Source organism: Argiope bruennichi, chromosome 7, assembly GCF_947563725.1.
Source record: "Argiope bruennichi chromosome 7, qqArgBrue1.1, whole genome shotgun sequence".
NCBI classification, from domain to species: Eukaryota; Metazoa; Arthropoda; class Arachnida; order Araneae; family Araneidae; genus Argiope; species Argiope bruennichi.
The window spans coordinates 80,879,185-80,901,671 of NC_079157.1; the positions used below are offsets into that span (position 1 = coordinate 80,879,185).

The following is a 22,487-nucleotide window of genomic DNA, read 5'->3' on the forward strand; positions in this document are numbered from 1 at the left end:
AGCTGCTAAAATGTGTATACATTTTTTTGGGACACCCTGTATTACTGCATTCATCGAAACAATCACCATGTCGGAAGGTTTCTTGTCGCCTTTTCTAACATGCCCCCCTGCTGGGTTACAAACTTTATATAATTAAAAATAGAACAATTTAGTTGGAATTTTATTTCACGATAATTGTAATTACGCACGGAGATTACTTTTCTGTAGATTGGTACGTGCAATCGATTGCTTTAATCTGAGTTTTCATTGTCTCTTGAAGGACAAGTTCTAAAATGTTGTTCCTAGATAATTAAAGAACTTTTTTTTTCATCGCGTATCTAAATACTGATTAAATGCCTAATGTTCTAACAAAACACAAAGAGAAACTTTAGTATACTGATTTTTTTATACCAAATATTCACAGATAAATCGTTTGCTTCTGTGAATATCAATTAGTACTTTTTAGATTGAAAAAAAGAATTTATATGTTTATGATTAATTGGCTGATTTTGGCTATTTTTATTTTCGATAAAACTCTTAAAATGTATCAGAAGAGAAGTTAAAGAAGATAAAGAAATGATAAAATAAACACGATGTTTGTTTATTGATAATCAAGGAATGCATCATTGTCTGTAAGCAAATAGATACCTAATCAAACGTTACAAAAAAGCATCTCTTGTCTCAAGCAAACAATTAATTTTATCTTCTTATCCTCGTATCTGAAAAGAAGAACCATTTTTTCTTCTAAATTTCGTAAGACATTACAAATATAATCATATGCATATATGATATTGGTTGCTCTGATAAGAAGTGTAAAAAATTCAAAATTATTTTAAAGTATCTGAGAGTGATGTTGCTAATTTTCTTTCAAATTTAAATAGTGATAGTTAAGTCAAAGGTGAAAAAAAAAAAAAGAAAAACATGTAGTTATTAATGCTTACTATACTCTTTAAATTTCTTATTGTATGCTATTTCTTTGGAATAAATTTTTTGAAAAAGCTCTAAAATTGTTAATTTTGAATTTTTGCATAAAAAAAAACTGAAAAAAAAACATGCATGAAACCAACCAATATACCAGTTAAATGATAAAAGTTTTCTAAAAATTGGAAAAGGGGACTTTTTTGAGTAAAAAAAAGTATAAAATATCTAAAAAAAGTATAAATATATAAAAAAAGTATAAAAGTATAAAATATCAAAAATATCTTAGTTTAGATATTTATTAAATGATTTGCTTAAAATTTTGCTGATCTCTTAAAAATATATATAGTTTTTGAACTAAAAAAAAGCCCTAGTCCTAAACAATCTTTAAGTATTGGTGTTCGATTGTTAAATAACATGAAATGTTATTATCAGCAATTTTATAAAATAACAATTTACAATAATTTTATAAATAACGTGAAATACAATTTTTTTCGCATTTTGATGCATTCAAACAGTTATAGAATAATTTTAAAGAATAAATTACTTTTTTTTCTATGCTAGAAACTGTAGAAATAGATATTAATTTATGAATTTTTTTTGTTAGAAAATTCTACCAAGTATTAGAATTTGAGAAAATAGCATTTAAAAGTATAAAAGTAAAGTATAAATATAAAAATAAATAAAAAAGTAAAAGTATAAATTCAAATATAAAAATCAATGTAACTTTTCAAAAAATGAACTTAAAATTCGAACGGTTCTATAAAGAAAATGGTCAGACATTTAGAATATTAAATTAAATAATAACATTTCATATTTTCCCAAAAAATCAACTTTTGAACGCAGTCACCTACCTTAACTCTTTCAGGTACGATAATTTATTTTCTGAACCACTTATGTCAAAGTATTAATTATATCAAATGCATGGTGGTTTCAGTTTTTAAACTACTTGATGAAAAAAGTATATTTTTAAGCTTTAAGAATATTTCTTTCTTCCTGATATGGCTAAAAAATTGATCAATCGTGCATTAAATACGTTAATATAAGAAAATGAATCCAAAAAATGAGTTACCATGCTTGAAAGAATTAAATGAATTTTCGTTTTCATTTCTGATTTTCACATTAAACTTTCCTGAATTCTTCTTATTTTTTTGGCGATAATAGAACAAAAATTATTTTTTTATTTCTTTCAATAAAACAATTTCTATTGAGTTTTATCACAACCAAGGAAAAAAAGAACCAATGATAAAAAGACATAATTTAGTTTTTTTTTTTTTTTGACGAGAACTTATTTATCTTAATCTATCTATCTATACTTATATAAAGCTCAATGTGTGTGTGTGTGTGTGTGTGTGTGTGTGTTGGCGCTCTAAAGGCCAGACCGTTTGACCTATAGCTACCAAATTTGCTACATGTATACCCTGGAAGGTTGGGAATGCGCACCTGGGGATCCCTTTTTTTGAATTTTTAATTAGAATTTTAATTATTAATTAAAAACTAACTTTCCCGCCAAAAAAAAAACCTTTTCATTTTCCCCACCGCCAAATGAGTAAGGCTTCAGTTTTTTCCCCACGCTAATGAGGCTAGACTTAACATTTTTCGGCCGATTATTTCAAACGATTCTGTTTATTTTCTTAATATTTGATGCATTTAAAATTAAACATTGTTAACTAATCGATCTTTCAGATTCATTCTGAAGTACTTTTAAATTAAAATAAAACAGAATAAAGGAAATTAAAAATTTCTAATACGCATAGCGTTACCCTAACTGGCGTAGAAAAATTCACGCATTTGCGTTCCCGTAACTGGCGTTGAAAATTCACGCATGCGCATTGTGTTTTGATTGTTGACAACTAATTATTATCAACGAATGCGGATTTGATTTAAATTATTTTTAGGTTAGTTGTATGCTTTTTTAATTAAATTGTATTTATGTTAGTTATATATATTTTTTGTATATGCTTATAATTTTAAGTACATTTAAGTAGTTTTTTTTTAACCTGTTTTCGACCGATTATTTTAAACTATTCTGTTTATTTTCTTATTGTTTGATGCATTTAAAATTAAATATTGTTAATTAATCGATCTGCTCATGATGAATCTGAGAAAATTTTGCTGACAAATTCTTGAGATATTGCATAAATTAAGAAAGATATTCTTCAGTGCCTATAAAGTTTAAATGCTCAGTAACTCTGTTTTCAGTAATCATATTATAAAAAAATGCTTTGTTCCAGTAAAAAATATTATTATATTAATTGCAGATTAATCATTTCTACTTTAATTTAAAGCATAAATTCTACGGGTGCTAACAGAAAATGAGAGAGATACATATTACGTTATGACTGAAGGCCTTTATAATATTTTGAGTGAATTATATGACTATCAAAATTTGAAGTTTTAAAATATTTTGATGAAGAAGCTATTAAAGTAGGAATTGCATAAAATATTTAATTATTAAAATTTTAACGAACTTTAAGACTGGTGAACCGGCTGGTCGCCACAGGCGGTTAGTGTGAAATAATTTGAATATTATTGAAAAGAAAATTCAAAAACTATTCTAAATGCTATAAAAATTTATGACCAATGAAGAATTTATTGAAAACTGTTCTTACAAAGTATAACAGACTTGACAGAATAAGCACTTAAGGAAAAACATCTTGAATTTCTGAAAGTACGATGACACTACAACAATTCATGTCCTTATTTTTCAGTTCTAAATTCTTAAAATGTTTTGTGATTTATGCAATAGCCGTCTCTTACGATTCATAATTCTTATAATATTTGGGAACAATGAAACTTTTATTAAATTCGATCATTAATTGCATTTCTTTAAACCAATAGTTATACGAAACTAGTGGCAGTGGTCACCCCAAAACTTTCTAGCACACTCTGTAATAAACTCTCCTTGCCAGAGAAAACGTGTTACAGGGCGTAGAATAGTTGCAAAACATTAACTTTTGGCGTGAATTTATCATTTCCCCCCGAATCTATCATGTCATCATTGGATACTATTATCGCGCATTGTATGCGTTAATAGCCTTAAAAAAAACGAACTTGTGTTTTTGACACATTTTTGTCAATTGATTAAAACAAAAATTTGACACAAAACTGTTTCTGTAAGTCATAAAACCCTGTATCAAATTTGATATATATAGGTCACTGCGTTTTTGAGTGATCGAATTTATATGTTTCTGAAGATACAGACCGACTGACTGTCGTTGTTGGATATGGCTCAAAATTCGACAGGTGTCTACACTATGGATGTTAAATCTGTATACCGAATGGTTAGTTAGTTTTGTTTAGTTTAGTTATATTAACCTCCCATTGTAAAGCAACACTAGGGCTATTTTGGGATGGGCCTCGTAATTTTGAACCGCGGTCAGATGACGAGGACGACACCTGAGCTGGCATCCTCCTCTCCACACCACACCACACCAGCGGGAGGGCGGTTGGCATGGCGGATTTAACGTGTGACAGGAACCCTTTAAACGACGGTTCTTCGGTGAAATCGGGTCTCGAGCTTGAAACCTTACGGCTCACAAGCCGATACCTTACCACCAGGCCACCGCGGCTCCTCTTCAATTTAGTCTATACTTTAATCACATAGCTGATTTTGTGTTTCAATTCGTAGTATAAATAGAGTACACATTTTGGATCTCTGTTTAGTTTGCTGAATCCAAAACTTGATGTATGTATTTTCGAAATTGAAGTGAAGATCTCTAGAAGTTTAAAATATGAAGATTCGAATGCTATCAACACTCGATAAAGAGAATGAAATTTTTTTTGATGATTATAGCATTTTATTTTTGCACGTATCATCTTTCAGGAAATAAAATAAGGATCGCGTTGGTTTCTCAGTAGCAGTCTCCTAATTGAAGGAAACAGGAAAACGAAAATCGAAATAGTTGGTTTTCATTATCTTCTGCCTTGGCAATAAAAACAGAATTGATATGAATTTCCAATAAACTCATTTGCTTTAAGTAAAGCCACGACATCCTTGTTAATAACTCGTTTTATGCGCTACATCTCTCGTTTAAAATAGAAATCGCCCCTCCAATATAGAATTTGTAGGGCCAGTTGGTATGGGCCAGTAGTGAAAGGGTTAACACATTTTAACAAATGGAGATCTATCATTCAAGCATACTGGATGATTAAGTGCCAAATGTGATCATGATTTGCTTACCCTACAATTCCCCCCCCCGGGGGGCACATCGAAATGAGGATGAGATGCTTCCGGCATGGTGGTTGGATCTCGCCACCCTGGAGGGTACACTAATAGGTGGGGGATCTGACTTCTCCCATCGATGACGGGACGTACTTCCTTCGGGGAGGGTTGTACCGTGGCCGGTGACGGCCCTTAGGACTCAACCACAGTTCCCGCCAATGTTGCTGTTGCGGCGATCCGGTCATTTCAGTTTTTATGGTTGAAATCCGTGTGCCTATGTGACGGGTCGGAGAGTTAGATGGCTGACATACCCTACAATTTTAAAACGCCGTGAGAAACATACTTACAACTCAACTATTTTTAAATGTTCATCGTAAGATATTTTATTGTTTCTCATTCCACCTGCTATCTTTTAATGCATTTAGAAACCATAAAAATATGTATTAACACTTGTCACATATGTATTTAGCAATTACATTAATTTATTATTATTATTTTGAGAGAAATATTATTTTGGTTGCTTAAAATGTTATATGCAAAGTATTTCGCATTAAAGTTTGCAGAAGATCACTGGCTTCCTTTTGATCTTAAAATCATGGTATATCTGTGAATGATATTTACAGATCAGCCTTAGGAAAAAAAAGTGAGATAAGAGTAACCTTAAAAAAAAGCTATTAGCACGATCTTGGATATGTTTTTGTCAAAGTTCCTTTTTAATTTCTAATTTAGTAAATATAGAATAATTGATAGAATAACTTCTGCTGAAATTTGCATCACTTTGCAGAACACTTTTTCAGTTCTATTAGGATTTAATCAATTTTTTTATCAAATTTTTTGAAAAATATTTCGTTTTATAATTTATCTAGACTTGTGCATTGAAACTAAGTGCATAGGCGGAAGATGTAGAGTAATTGGAAATCGAGAAGAATGCATATGCCCTGTAGGACACCAGCTTGCAAATGGAACATGCACAAGTAAGTAATACGTATTTCATTTTTTAAAAGAAGATTTTACACTGATTTTATTTGGAGAACAGCGACGTTCTTTGGTGCTCTTTTAAAAATTTTTAACAAAATAGTCATATAGTGTCCACAGGTTGTTTGCGAAAACCGATTGTAATTATGGATATATATTTTATGCAAAAAGAGAGAGAAAATTTTATCATGTGTATTTTTTTTTTCCAAAATGAGTTCAGAAAAGTAAAATTAATTAAAAAAATAAAATAAAGATTAAGAATATGAGGAAAAAAAGTGGTTTGCAACTATGGCCAACCAGTGAAAATTTTGAGCTTTCAGCTCTTCTGAACACTGTTCCGATACTTTACCAACTATTCTAACAAATACGCTGCTATATAAATAAAAATATTTTCTTTCTTTTCTCAAAGACGTATTCTTTATTTAATTTCTGAATTAATTTTATATTGAGAATAGAAGCCTTCTATGATCTTTTTTTACTTTAATTTTTTAGAACGATATTATTAGATTTAATATAATAAATAAATAATGTGGTCTCAAATTTTAAAACGCGGAAATCGATTGCAAGTAAAACAAAATATTTTGCACCAAAACTGAAGAATTAAAAAGGAATACGTATATCTATATTAGTATTCATACGTATTCGTCGTTGAGATGTACTCAGTAAAGGGAAAAGATTAAAAGCATGGGAAAAAGTACCATATTTTAACAAAAAGTAGTTACAAATTTTGCTAAAGAATAATATGCAGAATTCTGAATTTCTCGTTTTACTTGTTGTAGACCAATTCATGATTAATATTTCAAGAACGTACCATTTCATAAATTTCCAAAATTGTTTTAGAATATTACAGAAAAACATTCGGAGTTTCTTTATACTAAAGGTGAATATAGCATTTCTGTTAAAGTTTAAACTTTTAGTATTTTCTGAAATTTATTTGATTTGAAAATATGTCAGGAAATAAAAAAAATGTGACCATGATGTTAAGATTTGGATACGAAAGTCCTGTCTTCATCTAAAAATTGGAAAACATCCGATATCCATTAAGTTATTTTTCGGTAAAGGCTAGTTATTTATACTAAAGGTGAATATAGCATTTCTGTTAAAGTTTAAACTTTTAGTATTTTCTGAAATTTATTTGATTTGAAAATATGTCAGGAAATAAAAAAAATGTGACCATGATGTTAAGATTTGGATACGAAAGTCCTGTCTTCATCTAAAAATTGGAAAACATCCGATATCCATTAAGTTATTTTTCGGTAAAGGCTAGTTATTTATACTAAAGGTGAATACAGCATTTCTGTTAAAGTTTAAACTTTTAGTATTTTCTAAAATTGATTTGATTTGAAAATTTGTCAGGAAATTAAAAAAAAAAAAAATGTGACCATAATGATAAAATTTGGATACGAAAATCCTGTCTTCATCTAAATAATGGAAAACATCCGATATACATTAAGTTATTTTTCGGTAAAGGCTAGTTATTTATGCTAAAGGTGAATATAGCATTTCTGTTAAAGTTTAAACTTTTAGTATTTTCTGAAATTTATTTGACTTGAAAATTTGTCAGGAAATAAAAAAATGTGACCATGATGTTAAAATTTGGATACAAAAGTCCTGTCTTCATCTAAAAATTGGAAACGTCTGATATCCATTGAAGTTATTTTTCGTTAAAGGCTTCTAGAAAAATATTATAGCATTGTGAGACGATTTCGATCTGCAAGGACGAAAATTGAATTTTATTCTAAATATTCCCATTCCATTTTTTATACATTTTTATATTTAGAAATTTAAGTCATAGTATGAACATGTTTTGAAAATAAAATTTTTTGGGAATTAAAGTTTCTATTATTTAGCCATCTTATGATAACTCGATTTTATCGCACGTATATCAATTTCATTTTTACTTTAAATATTTATTCAAAATGTCATGCATTGTGTATGAAAAAAAATTACTGTGAATCATGCAATAGTTTCTTGACGAAATTTCTGTTTCATGAAAATGTATCCACTTCAAAATAACTTGCTTAATCATGGTTTAAAATTCATGTTACATAGATGTCAGCTTGGTCAATTTTGCTCTTATGCCAACGACCTTAAATATTCTAGCATGGTGTAAATGCATGTAGTTACAAACTCAAATTTTCAGAAAAAACATTAGGCTAAAACCAAATAAAATAAAAGCGGGAGTTCATTTTCCTTAATAGTTCACTTAGCAGGTACATTGATGCATCACTAACTCGAAGACGCCACAATTTTTTTTAATTTGTTGTCCAAACATGTTGCAGATGCCCCCGATTCAAAACAAAATCATATTTGTACATGATAAAATTTTATTGCTTTTGTTTTTAGAAACATTTTGTGTGGAGAAAAAATGCTACGACGGTGAATGTGTGATTCAAAATGGTGTTGAAATTTGCATATGTCCTGAGGACTATGTTGCTGAAGGAAACGAATGTCGAAAAGGTGATATATTTATTTTTTCGAAAGAATGAATTATTTTCTAAGATTATTCCAAGTTAAATAAAACCGTCATAAAACTTGTGCAGTTACTGTTCGTAACAATAAACTACCTATTTATTATATTACAAATCTGACGATTATTTATCTTGAAAAAAGTTTTATTTTGTGATGTTAACGAAACTGAATATTTGAATTTCAGTAAAATGTTCGCAGAAAAGCTGCATCGGAGGCTCTTGTAGAATCATACGGGGTAACATCGAAGATTGCGTTTGTCCTTTCGGTCATGTATTGATTGGAGATACGTGCACAGGTAAAGTTAATATGAAACCTCAGTTATATAAAGAGTATGGTTAAGAAATTTATGATTTAAAAGTTGATTTACATTAACGGTTATATTTTTCTTTTTGGTCGGAATGCTAATTTATTGTTTAACTCTTGTTTTATATAACTAAAATTTCTACCATATTTCCTTTACATCAGTACAGTATTTAGAAATGGATATTGATTAAGAGCATAAGGCCTTGAAATGTGCATAAAATGTTTGTGGAACGTTAAAGAAACAAATTGTAGTTCAGAATGTAGAATGTGTTCAAATTGTAGCCATACCCGTGGGACTTCAAGAATTTTCTAGAATATTCTCTAATAAAGATGTTAGCACCCTCTCTGCGATTAAAATTATGGATCTAAGCATTCTTGCATGACATTGGCGTACAGTAACTGTGAAATATTGATCTTTGGCGTAAATTTCCATTTTTACTGCATCTATTGTATGATCCTTTGGGATTTTTTCGGCGATTAATCGCCGTTAGATGGTTAATTATATCTAAAATCGGAATTTAGTGCATTTGATGTTTTAGATATATTTTTTTTCAACGGAAATGTGACATCGAGATGAAATTGTAGTTTCAAAATCACATACCAAATTTCATATATATTTTAATTATTGCATTTTTGAGTCTTCATGTTTGCATGCTTGTAGAAGCATAAGCCGACTGTCAATCCCTTGAAGGATTTTCTTCCAAATTTGATGCATATCTACGCTTTTGATTATAAATGTATGCACCAAATTAGCATCTATCTCTCTTCATTTTAAATTATATTTGGACAACCGGAAAGATAGACTACCTGTAAATAGATTTCGTTCAAAATTTGACAGAAATCTGCAAGTTTAATGTAAAGACAATGAGCCAAATTTCATCTCACTAACTCAAAGTGTTTATCAGTTACCGCATTCCTAGACAGATCGACTTAATTATTGAAGATGTGTTTTTCGAACTCAGAAGGATTTGAAATGAGGAGATTCATTACAATTTCGAGTTCCAATTTTTTTGACGATTACTATATTGTCACGAAGATTGGAAATAACAAGGCTGTTAGGTTGAACAAGTAATCAGATTTATTCAAGCAAAGTAACTCTCAAGCGTACAGGACCGATAACTCGACCACAACTGGTGACACTTGACTTTATATACACTCTCAGAATGTTCGAGAAACATCCAGATAGAACATTTAAAGAAAGATCTAGAATCAACTAGAAACTAGAGAAATAATAAATAACATTTTAAATTAAAATTCCAGTCTTTGGATAAAACTGACTTGGCTGGTATTCGAACCTGGGTCGTGAAGGTCTACAGTCTCGTGTCTTGCCAACCAAGCCACAGGAATTCATATCAGTAGTTCATTATGCGGCATTACTCCCCTCCAATGAAAGACAGCGCCCCGCTGTCAATCAGGTTAAGGGCTTTTACTCTGGAACGTGTCATTGGACCCTTGTAAATTTCTTGATTTTCGGCAGGTACGACATTTTCATTTTGACTGTCCTCAATTTCAATTTGCTTGTCGGGATCATGGTATGGTTTCATTCGCAGTACATGGACAACGTCTCTTGGTCGTCTTCTTCGGGATTCAGGGTCAAAATCTTGCACCTCGTATGTTACGTCTGATAAACGGCGTAAAACCTGGTAAGGCCCAAAGTACCTCCTTAAGAGCTTCTCGGAGAGTCCAACTTTTCGGACTGGAGTATAAATCCATACGAGATCTCCAGGAGCATAAGATACCATTCGGTGTTTGGCGTTGTAACGTCGACGGTCTTTATCTTGGGCACTCAGGGTTCGCACTCGGGCTAACTGTCTTGATTCTTCAGCCCTGGCAACCATCTTAGCGACGTAATCATCATCTACATCATTGGGCGCCTCCACCAAACTTGTCACGAAGATTGGAAATAACAAGGCTGTTAGGTTGAACAAGTAATCAGATTTATTCAAGCAAAGTAACTCTCAAGCGTACAGGACCGATAACTCGACCACAACTGGTGACACTTGACTTTATATACACTCTCAGAATGTTCGAGAAACATCCAGATAGAACATTTAAAGAAAGATCTAGAATCAACTAGAAACTAGAGAAATAATAAATAACATTTTAAATTAAAATTCCAGTCTTTGGATAAAACTGACTTGGCTGGTATTCGAACCTGGGTCGTGAAGGTCTACAGTCTCGTGTCTTGCCAACCAAGCCACAGGAATTCATATCAGTAGTTCATTATGCGGCAATATTTTATCTTATACTTCGTATATAAAAAACTAGAAAAAAAAAGAAGCATGAAGTTTGGCATTGATTCTTTGGTTCATTTAAACCGAATAAATATCAAAAGCAATATGGATAGAAGAAACCTTTTCTAATCATTGAGTGAAAAAAAAAAAAAAAAAAGGAAGATACATTGTGGTCAATGCAGCTGAAGTAAATGTTTGATTGCGCACAAAGCTTTCCGAATCATTGATACAATGAGAATTAAGTTTGCAAACGGTCATTGTTTTAGAACAATAACACCAAAGAATTATGTAGTTTTGAAAAAAAAATTCGTAAAGAATATTTCCCTGCACTTATGTCGACTGCAGACGTCTGCGATTCGTCCTTTCTTCTGAGAAAGATACAAAACTAAACCAACTCCATGATATTGCGTTTATGATGATTTATAGAGTATAGAAATTAGATAAATAAAAAAATCACAGATTTCTTTTTCACAACTGAGCGTTATGTTAGTATCATGAGCAATGTAAAATACCAACTGGCATGAAGAGAAATGACGACAAGTTCCATATCAGAAATATCAAAGAATGGGAGTTTTCAACTTACAGTATTATGCTAATGAAAAAGAGAGAAATGAAAAGAGAAAAGAGAGAAAAAGAGAGCTTTTGAAATTAGCAGCAGCGATTTATGTATAGCAATCACTGCATTTAAACTAACTCCAGATCTTACCACGAGAAATATATTGGGTCTTTCAAATCTGTGCTGAGAATTTTTTTTGTAATAAACTATTTTTCAATGAAATTACTTTTTTTTTTAAAGTTCTTAAGGCATTTGATTTCTTTATTTCTGCAATAGTCTATTCATTATCTTTCTCTCTGGCAGACGATTTTATTTCAGATATATGATATAGAATTTGTACTTCTTTTAATTTAGTTCTATCAATTTAAATCTATGACAAAAGAAACTTTATAAAAAGTAAGACAAGATGTAAATGGATTTTTAAAAATACTCGTTGAATTTTATAATTTCTTTTATATTGAATTTATTTTGATTTTAGAATATTTCTTTTAAATGCGTGCTTTTCCTTTGCAGTTACTTCTTGCACTCCTAGAACATGTTATGGGGGACGATGTGAGAAGAGAGAAGATAAACTTGTATGCATTTGTCCGGATGGATTCCATCTGGAAGGGGTTGGATGCATTGGTTAGTATAAACTTCATGAAAATAATCTGGTAAGAAGCAGATCCATGAAATATTCCTTAGATTATTTGCTGTTCTCTTTAATGTTGATAAATATGCTTTTCAAAAGAAAATTAAACAAATTCTGTTGATGAATTGGAAGTTGAATAAAATGTCCTTTATAATGGAAAACTCATCTATCAAATATTGGCGACATGGTCTGCAATATCAAAAAAAAAAGTGTCGTAAATGCATAAATAAAAAGGACCTTTTATAATCTGAATTTAGCAATATTCTTTCCTTTCAAATTAAAATCTTTTTTCGCACGTGTATATTTCCATACTCAACCAAAATACTTCATTCACATATTGTTTCTTGAAACTCTGACATTTTTATGATATTTCAAATAAATTTTTTTAATAAAAAATGTTAAGATTAGAGTTTTCCCAATTTACTTAGGAAATTGAGAAAACAAGGCATAATGACGTAGCCATAAAGTCTTTAAAATTCAAAAGTTCCTTTCTTTTCTTCATTCGCTTCTCTCTTTATTCGCTTTTTATGTTCATGTTTTGAAATTATTTAATTAACTATGTGTTTTTTGTTTTGTATATTTATCCATTCATTAATTTTTATTATTAAAATAGATAATTAACATTATGCGTCAACAAATGTGAGCAATATTTAGTTCATGAACTTTTATTTCAATGCTATGTCGTCTAAATAATATTGATTTGTATGAAGCTGCTTAAATTCCTATTCAAATCATCTATCTCTCGTTTAATAAGATTACTTTAAAGATTAATTTTTTTTTATCTCTAACTAAATTTATTTCTATTTGTTGTCATGTCGAATACTTTGGCCATAATATTCTTCTCAGAAAGTTAACTCAGTTTTTTTACTATATGTCTTAAAAACACATTTAATAAAACCACGATATTTGATTTACCTGTTTGCAATAAGATTTTAAATGTTATTTTTAAGTAACATATTTGGGAAGGGCAATGCAGAATACAGAAACAAATCAAGTTTACAAAAAATATAGTTGAAGATTAGAATGATTCACGAAATTGTTTTCCATATTACTTTCTGTTTCATGCTTTATAGTAAATAATGATGTTACTTCGCATGTATTTTAAGCCAATACTTGCTGTTACTTTATAAAGCAAAAACAGATCCATCTGTCTATATGTATTTTAAAATCTATTGAATCAATTTAACCTTTCTATTCATCTCTTAAACGAATCTGGATCTAATTGAATATTAATTACAGCAAAGATTTTGATTTAATGCTTTCACTTTACGAACTCTTCTGAACCCACCATATAGTAATTTTCTTTCATAATTGATGAAATGAAAATGTATGAATTACTGTTGATGATAACATGACTTTAATGAACAGATTATCTGTTTAATTCGTAGACTTCGTTAACTTATGGAATTAGTAGATTATCTAGTTAACTACACTACTTTAAATTATAGAATCATCTGCAAGATATGAATCTTCCCAGTTTATCTAGGGGCCGCGGTGACCTGGTGGTAAGGTCTCGGCTTCAGAACCGGAGGGTTTCAGGTTCGTGACCTGATTCCACCGAAGAACCGTCGTGTAAGGAGGTCTGTTGCACGTTAAATCCGTCATGACCAAACGTTCGCCCGCTGGTGTGGTGTGGTGTGGAGAGGGGGGCGCCAGCTCAGGTGTCGTCCTCGTCATCTGACCGTGGTTGAAAATTACGAGGCCCTAGTGTTGCAAAAAACGCTCATTTTTCTACTTTCGTTTTTATTTTATGCTTTTAAATTACTTTTTTCTTTCTTTCTTTGTACATTTATTGATCATATCAACTTAATTATTTAGATATTAAAAATTAATAGTTAGCATTAGGCCTCAATAAAGGTCAACATTTTTTTAGAGATAATCAACTGATTATCGCACTGTATTAATCAATAAATGAGTGTTATGTGGTTCGAATTTCCTTAAACTTTATAGAAATAATATTTTTATTTGATTGTTCCCAGTTTCACATAATTGTTTGTTTAAATAATTACTTAAGCTTCAAAAACTTTAATGCTCAGAAAAATAATTTAATTTCGTTCTTACCAGTTCATTGTAGACCCCCGGGGGGCACCTCGTAATGAGGATGAGATGCTTCCGGCATGGTGGTTGGATCTCGCCACCCTGGTGGGTACGCAAATAGGTGGGGGATCTGATTCCTCTCATCGATGACGGGACATATTTCCTTCGGGGAGGGTTGTACCGTGGCCGGTGATGGCCCGTAGGACTCAACCACAGTTCACGCCAATGTTGCTGTTGTGGCGGTCCGGTCATTCAGTTTTTGGTTTAAATCCGTGTGCCTTCGTGACGGGTCGGAGAGTTAGATGGTTGACTTACCAGTTCATTGTAGGTTATGGTTCGGATTATCTCAGTAATCTGTTGATTAACTAAGTAATGTGAAAAAATAAATAATTTTTTCACATTTTAATGGATAGGTGAAAATTTTCAGATCATTTAAATAGTTAGTACATTATCTTTTTTTATATTTTAATGTTAAGAAATTGATTTTCAAACATGCGTTATTCCGTTTTTATTGCAGAAACTACTTGTAAAGAACAAAATTGCTTTGGAGGAAAATGCCGAGTATTAAACGGAAAGGAAATCTGTACTTGTTTGGATGGACATGTTCTCAAGAATGACCAATGTCAAAGTAATGCTACGTCATTATTTTTTTTTAATAAGATTCTCTTGTTGCTTTACAGTCACCTGCTTTTTTCAGGGTTATTGCAATTTTTCGAATATAAGAGATTCAATCGCATTTGTACAGCTTTGTCAAGAATGTCTATGAGATTAAAAAAAATCATTGCAGAAAGCATCGAGACCTGATATAGTGTCAAATTCACAGAAAGTGAAAGTCATGGAAAAAAAACCGTAGTCTAAAATTCTGATTGCAAAACTTTGCCAGACTTTTGCTTTTTCAACTTGAAAGTTGATCTGAATATACTTAAAGTACCCGACTAGGTTGAAAACATGAATTTGTATGAAAAATCACATTTTAAGTTTTCTTGCAGTTTCAAAAAATAGGTATGTTTCTGTTTCCAGTGATATTTTTTATTTTGCCTCTACGTCAATTAGCAAACTATTGATATGTAAGTGATGCTTATTTATAGGCATTGAAAACTTTAAATGCGTTTTCTGAAGAACGAGTTTTTTCATAAATCTACTGTACAAGTCATATCTCAAAAAAAAAAAAAAAGAGAGATCTTAATGATATTTATAATTAGTACTTTTTATGTAATGTAGAATGTAATGAACTATGGATTTGATGTTGAATGCTCTAGAAGTGGATTTATAATTGTTTAATGTTAATTTTGTTTGTTAAAAAAATTCCAAAATTTGATAGGTAATTTCATATATATATCACACAAATTTTTTTTGAATATAATTCTTAGGTAATAATTACACTCTAAGATATGTTACACATGAAGAAAAATGAAAAACTGTAATTATTTTTTTCTCTAGAACAATTCTAACTTTTGTAAATAAATGCTAAAATTTAGATAAAAATACGTTTTTTCTTCAAAAGCTACATGTATATTTGAATAATTTCCCTTTTATTCATCATTTTATCCTTATATTAATAAGAAAACATCATATAAACATAATTCTTTTGAAAAATCCCCTTAAACTAATGAGAGTGTATTTGGCGAAGGAAAAAAATTATTTTAAAAAATGGTGGGCATTATATAATTGAAAATTTTTGGGAATGTATGTTTCGAAACATTATTTCACGATCCTATGAAGAATGCTGCCGGTATATTATGGCCTATGTAACTAATAAATTTTTTATTAATAATAACCAATAGATTAGATAAATTAGTTCTTATTATTTATAACAACCCATTATTGTAATAAATCACTTTTAATATAACGTATGCATAAATTAAGGTATCGTTCAAGTTATTATTTCCCCAATACCATTGAATTCTCCCCCTCCCCTTTGGTTATAATATTCCCATATTTGGCGAGTTCTTTGGCGACATTCTGTTCTAAAGCGATTTTAATTTTTTGTATTTTTTTATAATGACCCTCATATTACTAACTAACAATAATTTTTTTGAAAAAAAAATCGATTTCTTTCACGAAAAAATTTTACTCTTTCAAATGTATTCGCATCGAATTTCATGTCATTCTGACCGATCAATGGTTTTTAATATATAGCATTTAAAAATTATGGTTTTAATTGTTATAACTCTACTGGCAGTGAAATTAAGTCGTAGTTTGAAATCGAAAGAAAACTTCTATATTGATAATACCATGAAAACTAAGAAAGTTAATAGAATTAAATCATTGGTGGTAGCAAAAGAAAATAATTATGAAGAACTGTCTTTTTTAAAGTTATTTGTAAACATATCATGTGTAAAATTTTATATGTAATTTGTATGTTTCATACATAATTTTTAGAAGTAAAATTTTTCCTGGATAGCATACTAAAACAATTTCATCCATTTTAAAATAAATTTTCGAACAGATGTTAATTATTGAAATTTTTTGTAAAAAATTATATTCTTGAAATAAATATATTGCAAACTGAATTAAAGTAGAATCTATCCAATTTGAATTTCGGTCATTTTATTACTCATAGTATAGTTCAAATATCGTAAAATAATACTATATTTCATAATTTTTTAACCGACTATTTTAACAAATAAAGCTTAAAAAGAAATTCTATAGAATTGTCAATTATTGCAGTTTATGAATTGAAATCAAAAATAAAGAAGAAATGTTCTCAGCAAATCACATATTTCACGTTAGCTGATAGAACTTTAAAAAAATACTAACTACTTTTATTTAACAAAGAATTACGATCTTCAATTAACAGGGCATAGTTACAATAGGGATGCTATTGTATTAGACAGTAATTTGTTATAGAGTGCAAAGAATAGTTATCGTAGAATTTTATCAATACTTATAATAAAGCTCAATGTCTGTGTATGTGTATTTGTGTTGGCGCTCTACAGGCCAGACCGTTTAACCTACAGCTACCAAATTTGGTACATATATACCTGGAGGTCTGGAATGTTCACCTGGGGTCCCGTTTTTGAATTTTTAATTAGAATTTTAATTATTGATTAAAAATTAACTTTGCAGCCAAAAAAATCTTCAGTTCCCCACCTCCAAATGTGTAAGACTTCAGTTTTTCCCCCACACTAATGAGGTTAGGCTCTATATTTTTCGATCAATTATTTCAAACGATTCTGTTTATTTTCTTAATGTTTGATGCATTTAAAATTAAATATTGTTAATGAATCGATCTTTCAGATTCATTCTGACATACTTTTGAATTAAAATAAAACAGAATAAAGGAGATTAAAAATATCTAATCTGCATAGCCCAACTGGCGTAGAAAAATTCACGCATTTGCGTTACCATAACTGGCGTTGAAAATTCACGCATGCGCATTGTTTTCTGATTGTTGACAACTATTTTCAACGGATGCGGACTTGATGTAAATTATTTTTAGGTTAGTTGTATGCTTTTGTAATTAAATTGTATTTATGTTAGTTATATATATTTTGTATATGCTTATAGTTTTAAGTACATCGTTTTTTAAGTAGTTTTTTTTAACCTGTGTTCGACCGATTATTTTAAACGATTCTATTTATTTTCTTAGTGTTTGATGCATTAAAAATCAAACATTGTTAATTAATCGATCTGCTCATGATGAATCTGTGAAAAAATTTTTGACAAATTCTTGAGATATTACATAAATTAAGAAAGATATTCTTTAGTGTCCATAAGGTTTAAATGCTCAGTAACTGTTTTCAGTAATCATATTACAAAAAAAAATTGCTTTGTTTCAGTAAAAAATATTATTATATTAATTACAAATTAATCATTTCCACTTTAATTTAAAATATAAATTCTGCGGGAGCTAACAGACAATTAGAGAGATACATATTTCGTTATGACTAAAGGCCTTTATAATATTATGAGTGAATTATATGACTATCAAAATTTGAAGTTTTAAAATATTTTGATGATGAAGCTATTAAAGAAGGAATTGCATAAAATATTTAATTGTTAAAATTTTAACGAACATTAAGATTGGCGAACCGGCTGGTCGCCAAAGGCGGCTAGTTAAACATAAACTGAATATTTCATACAATTACTGCGGGATATGTTTCAGAAATATATGTTCAATTACATAAAATTTCAATTATCAAGAAGATTTTAGTAAGAATAGGTTATTATTACTATTTTATAATGTATGATGTGAAAATTAGAAAAGCACCAGACATTCTTCATTTAATTATTATTATTAATGTTTTATATTGCAATAGTAAATCTCGATTGCCTATAAAGGCTATAAAGCTTTGCTTAGCCTACTTATATATTTTGAAACAGAGGCACAAATGTTTATATATTAGCAGCAGTTTCGTTTAGGGGAGAGGGAATCGATAAGAATTGTTTGAAATTTCTATTAGTTGTTCTCACCTGTTCTCGTTAAATTGTTTTTAATGTGTTATATCGCAGTGAGAAACCCTGAGCGCCTATTGCTCTCGACTAAGGAAGATTTGTTTAGTTTACCTATATAATTTGAAACACATGCATACATTTTCATATATTAGTTCAATTATGTAAAGGGGAGGGGGAACTGATAATAATCGTTTGAAATTTCTATTAGATGTTCTCACCTGGGGTTAAAATGCTATGTAAATTTTATAAAAATATAAATAAATATGACTTATGAAAATGTATTATCTTATTGGCTATATTCCCCATATAGAAGTGAGATGTGTTGAAAAGCACTGCTTTGGTGGAAAATGTGATGTAGTGGATGGGGAGGAAGTTTGCTCTTGTCCTGTAGGTTTTCAAGTGCAAGGAGATGTTTGCAGAGGTATGAAGTTGCTTTTGAATTCTATTAAAAATACCTATTGATTTCTTAAGGCCATTCTGTTATGTATTTTATTATCACTTAATATAGAAAAATCTTCTGTTACCGTTTCTGGTCAACTGCGTCTAAGTTTTCAAAATAATTAATAATTGTATTCGATTAATCGTAGAGCTGACCGAATTTTACATAATAGAAAACTTTAACAGAGAGTTATCTATAAAATATTTTATAAATTTATATATATATAGGGTGAAGAAATAACTGCACATTTTAGAAAAGGAAATGAAATAAAAGATAATGGTAATAAGTTAGAAAGAAATAAGAGAACTATCAAACAAATAAATCAACACCATATGACGAATATACATAACAATATCAACAACAACGAAGCATTGATAAAAGACTAAATTGCTAAAGACTAAAAAAAAATCTCTTGAATTATATAGATCTGTTTATTATTTCTTTATAATATTAATATAAAATTAATTATTTTTGTATGACTTTTTATTTAATTTTTATTGTTATTTTATTGTTTACTATTTAAATGTTTTGTATCTATTGGCTATTAAAACTATATATTTTTTATAAATAGTAATTTGAAAAATAAACTTAGTAGTAGGCTTATTGACTCAGTCAGCATAAAATATAATTTTTTTTAAGTAATTATTTTTAGTAGTAGACTTATTGACTCAGTCAACATAAAATATAATTTTTTAAGTAATTAAGGGCTTTTTTCCGATCAGAAATGAATGCATATCTATTTCTAACAATTAAGAAATTAGTTATTGAGAAACGATGAAATTGGACATTCTTTACATTATTTAAATTGCCTATAAGCTATTTAAAAATGTCTGAATTCACAGTTATAAATGTTAGGTAATGACACAGAAAGAAAATTTATAAAAATTAAAATATAAACTTTTCATTCATATTTTTTTTTTTTTTTTTTGCAGAAATCTAGTACGATTGATTCAGTTTCCCATGAAGGAAAAATAATGACTCTCTTGGAGAACTACGTTGTTTACATACAAACCAATGAAACCATATTGAAATGTGATTGTATAATATAAATTTAATAAATAAATACTATTTATAATAAAAAATATTAATTTATATATGTCTATGCTTATTTCAACTATAGTAGTTTTATTTATCTTTTTACTTCCTCTTATACGAAGTCTACAAAGAAAGAGTATAATGTTAAAACTTTATTTATACTCCTCGAGGTCCAAGGTGTCCCCCTCTGGGTTTTGTTTTATATTGGGTTAGTCTTGTTGTGCACGTCGTGATGTCTAGTTGTATTGCTTTGTCTTTGTGCGCTTTCCTGTAAATATACTAGCTGTGTGTGAATAAAATGTGAATAATCCACTAGTTGCCTCCAGTTCCTTTCTGAGAGGTAAGAGCTATTGAATTATTCCATTGGCTAATTGAATTGAACTCGAATTGAAGTCTAATCATATTGTTACGAATCTGTGATGCTGCTTCCCAGCATAGTTGGTTCCATCATCAGAAAGACTGTTTTACAGTCATCTGTATTGGACGGAGTCCGGGTGTCGCGTCGGAGGTCCCAGAGTTTGGCGACAAACTTGGCGACTTTGGCGCCAAAATAGATTATACCCGAAACACCGAGAATTTTCCCGGTCCGTCCATTGGGAACCGAGATACGCTTCGAAAGTTCCTGATTGGTTGAGAGGCTTCTAGCCCCGCTTCCTGAGACCTATAAATGGTGGCAGTCTGCAGCTGCCGGGAAGGTAGTCGGAATTAACGGTAAACAACGGGTCTTCCAGAGATTAGCAGAGCAGCGACGAAGGCAAGCTAGTGCTGAACTAAGCTGTGCGCTACTGTATGCAGTAGAGTCTTGTTGTGTGCTGCTGTGTGCACGTCTCGGCTGAAATAATTGTCTTCTCTATGCTGTATATAGTTGTCGTCTTTGTGCTGTCCTGTGTGTCGTAGTGTCAATAAACATGTTGTGTGTTCGTCTACTGAAAGGACTGATCATTGTGTTGTGTTATCTTCATACCATACACAACCACTAAATACACACAAGTAAACGAACCAGACAGATTGATAGTGATAGAGGGAAATCTGTAACAATATAATATTCGTCAAATAATTTAAACGAATCTCTTCGTTTCAAACTTCCCTGCAGTAAAACAATTTTTTAATTATTTCTGTCCATCTATACATGTGTTACTATCAGTTAACCATCTGAACCCATCTATACTATCTGTGAACTCAAAAATGTTTTGAGATGAATAGATGAAATTTAGTATACGGACTATGCACCTTAATAGATAGATTTCTATCAAATTTTCGAACGGAATCTATTCAGAGGAAGTTGGTCTATCCAACTGGCCAAATATAATTTAACAGACAATTATACTAGATGCATAAAATTTGGTTCACAGATTTTATACCAAAATGGTAAATCAGTATCAAATTTGGAACTTAACCCGTCTAGCAGTTGGCTGTTGGTTGGTCTCTACTTTCTCATGAATGTTAACGCGACAACTCAAAAACGTCATAAATGAAGTTTGGTATGCAATCCTGTAGCTTTATGCTAGAATTGTAGTTCTATGCTAAAATTCGGTTTTAATTGGTAAAAGAAAAGACTTTTAAAATGCATATTTAATTTTCTCGTATCTGTGCCCGCGATTCATCGCCAAAGATTGCACGTTGGATGCATTAAAAAAAGTGCCAATTTTCTTTACTTCAGTATGAAACAGTCACTTTCATGAGCGAATTTAAAAATCTATGCACTCGTGGCGATCACATCCTTACCAAGACACACCATCAGACATGTGCGTGGAGATGAGAACCGTTCTGTTACGAAATATGCGAGGTGACCTTTTCCGCTGGTTAAAATAATTAAGAGATTAATACTTTCTTGTCTAACAATTCAATGAAAACACTTTTTTTTTGTCGTTGTTAGCTCTAGAATTTGAAATATCTCTACATTATCATAAGTTATTTCAATCCTTAAAACACAGATAAATACTTAAATCTCGAAGGACAAAGTTGAAGTTTATGACTGTTATTATTTTGTTTACTTATCTGGTCATAAAACAATGAAGGAATGGATGACTCGTCAAAATCATTTGCATTACTTTTCTGAAAAAAAGAGTTTTAGATACGAAAGAAACAAGATAAAAGAAATATGGATACTTAGTGCATGAAAAACAATGAATAATTCCATTAAAAAAACAAATGGCGGGAATGGCCCGTTTTCTATACGACATTTATATTGCGTTTTCCACGGACAATTTTCCGTTCGCTGATAATAAAAGAAATTGATAGGAGAACAAAATATACTTGAAAGATAAGCACTCGAGGAGCTTTGGGATTTATCTTAAGATAGGAAACATATTTTAATGTCCCAAGGTTTCTCATTTCTGATAAAA

General features: G+C 30.3%; 1 protein-coding gene across 4 annotated transcripts in view; it reads left to right on the forward strand.

Annotated features, from left to right (window-relative positions):
- Nucleotides 1-20,199, forward strand: part of LOC129976291 (neurogenic locus notch homolog protein 1-like) — a 92,631-nt gene extending 72,432 nt beyond the window's left edge. For all 4 annotated transcript variants that reach the window (XM_056089779.1, XM_056089780.1, XM_056089781.1 and 1 more), the window contains 7 exons: nt 5,929-6,036; nt 8,384-8,497; nt 8,694-8,804; nt 12,116-12,226; nt 14,788-14,898; nt 18,979-19,089; nt 20,040-20,199. In XM_056089779.1, coding sequence (XP_055945754.1) covers nt 5,929-6,036; nt 8,384-8,497; nt 8,694-8,804; nt 12,116-12,226; nt 14,788-14,898; nt 18,979-19,089; nt 20,040-20,047 — 674 coding nt within the window. In that variant the 3' untranslated portion in view covers nt 20,048-20,199. The remainder of the gene's footprint in view (nt 1-5,928; nt 6,037-8,383; nt 8,498-8,693; nt 8,805-12,115; nt 12,227-14,787; nt 14,899-18,978; nt 19,090-20,039) is intronic.
- The last annotated feature ends 2,288 nt before the right edge of the window (nt 20,200-22,487 follow it).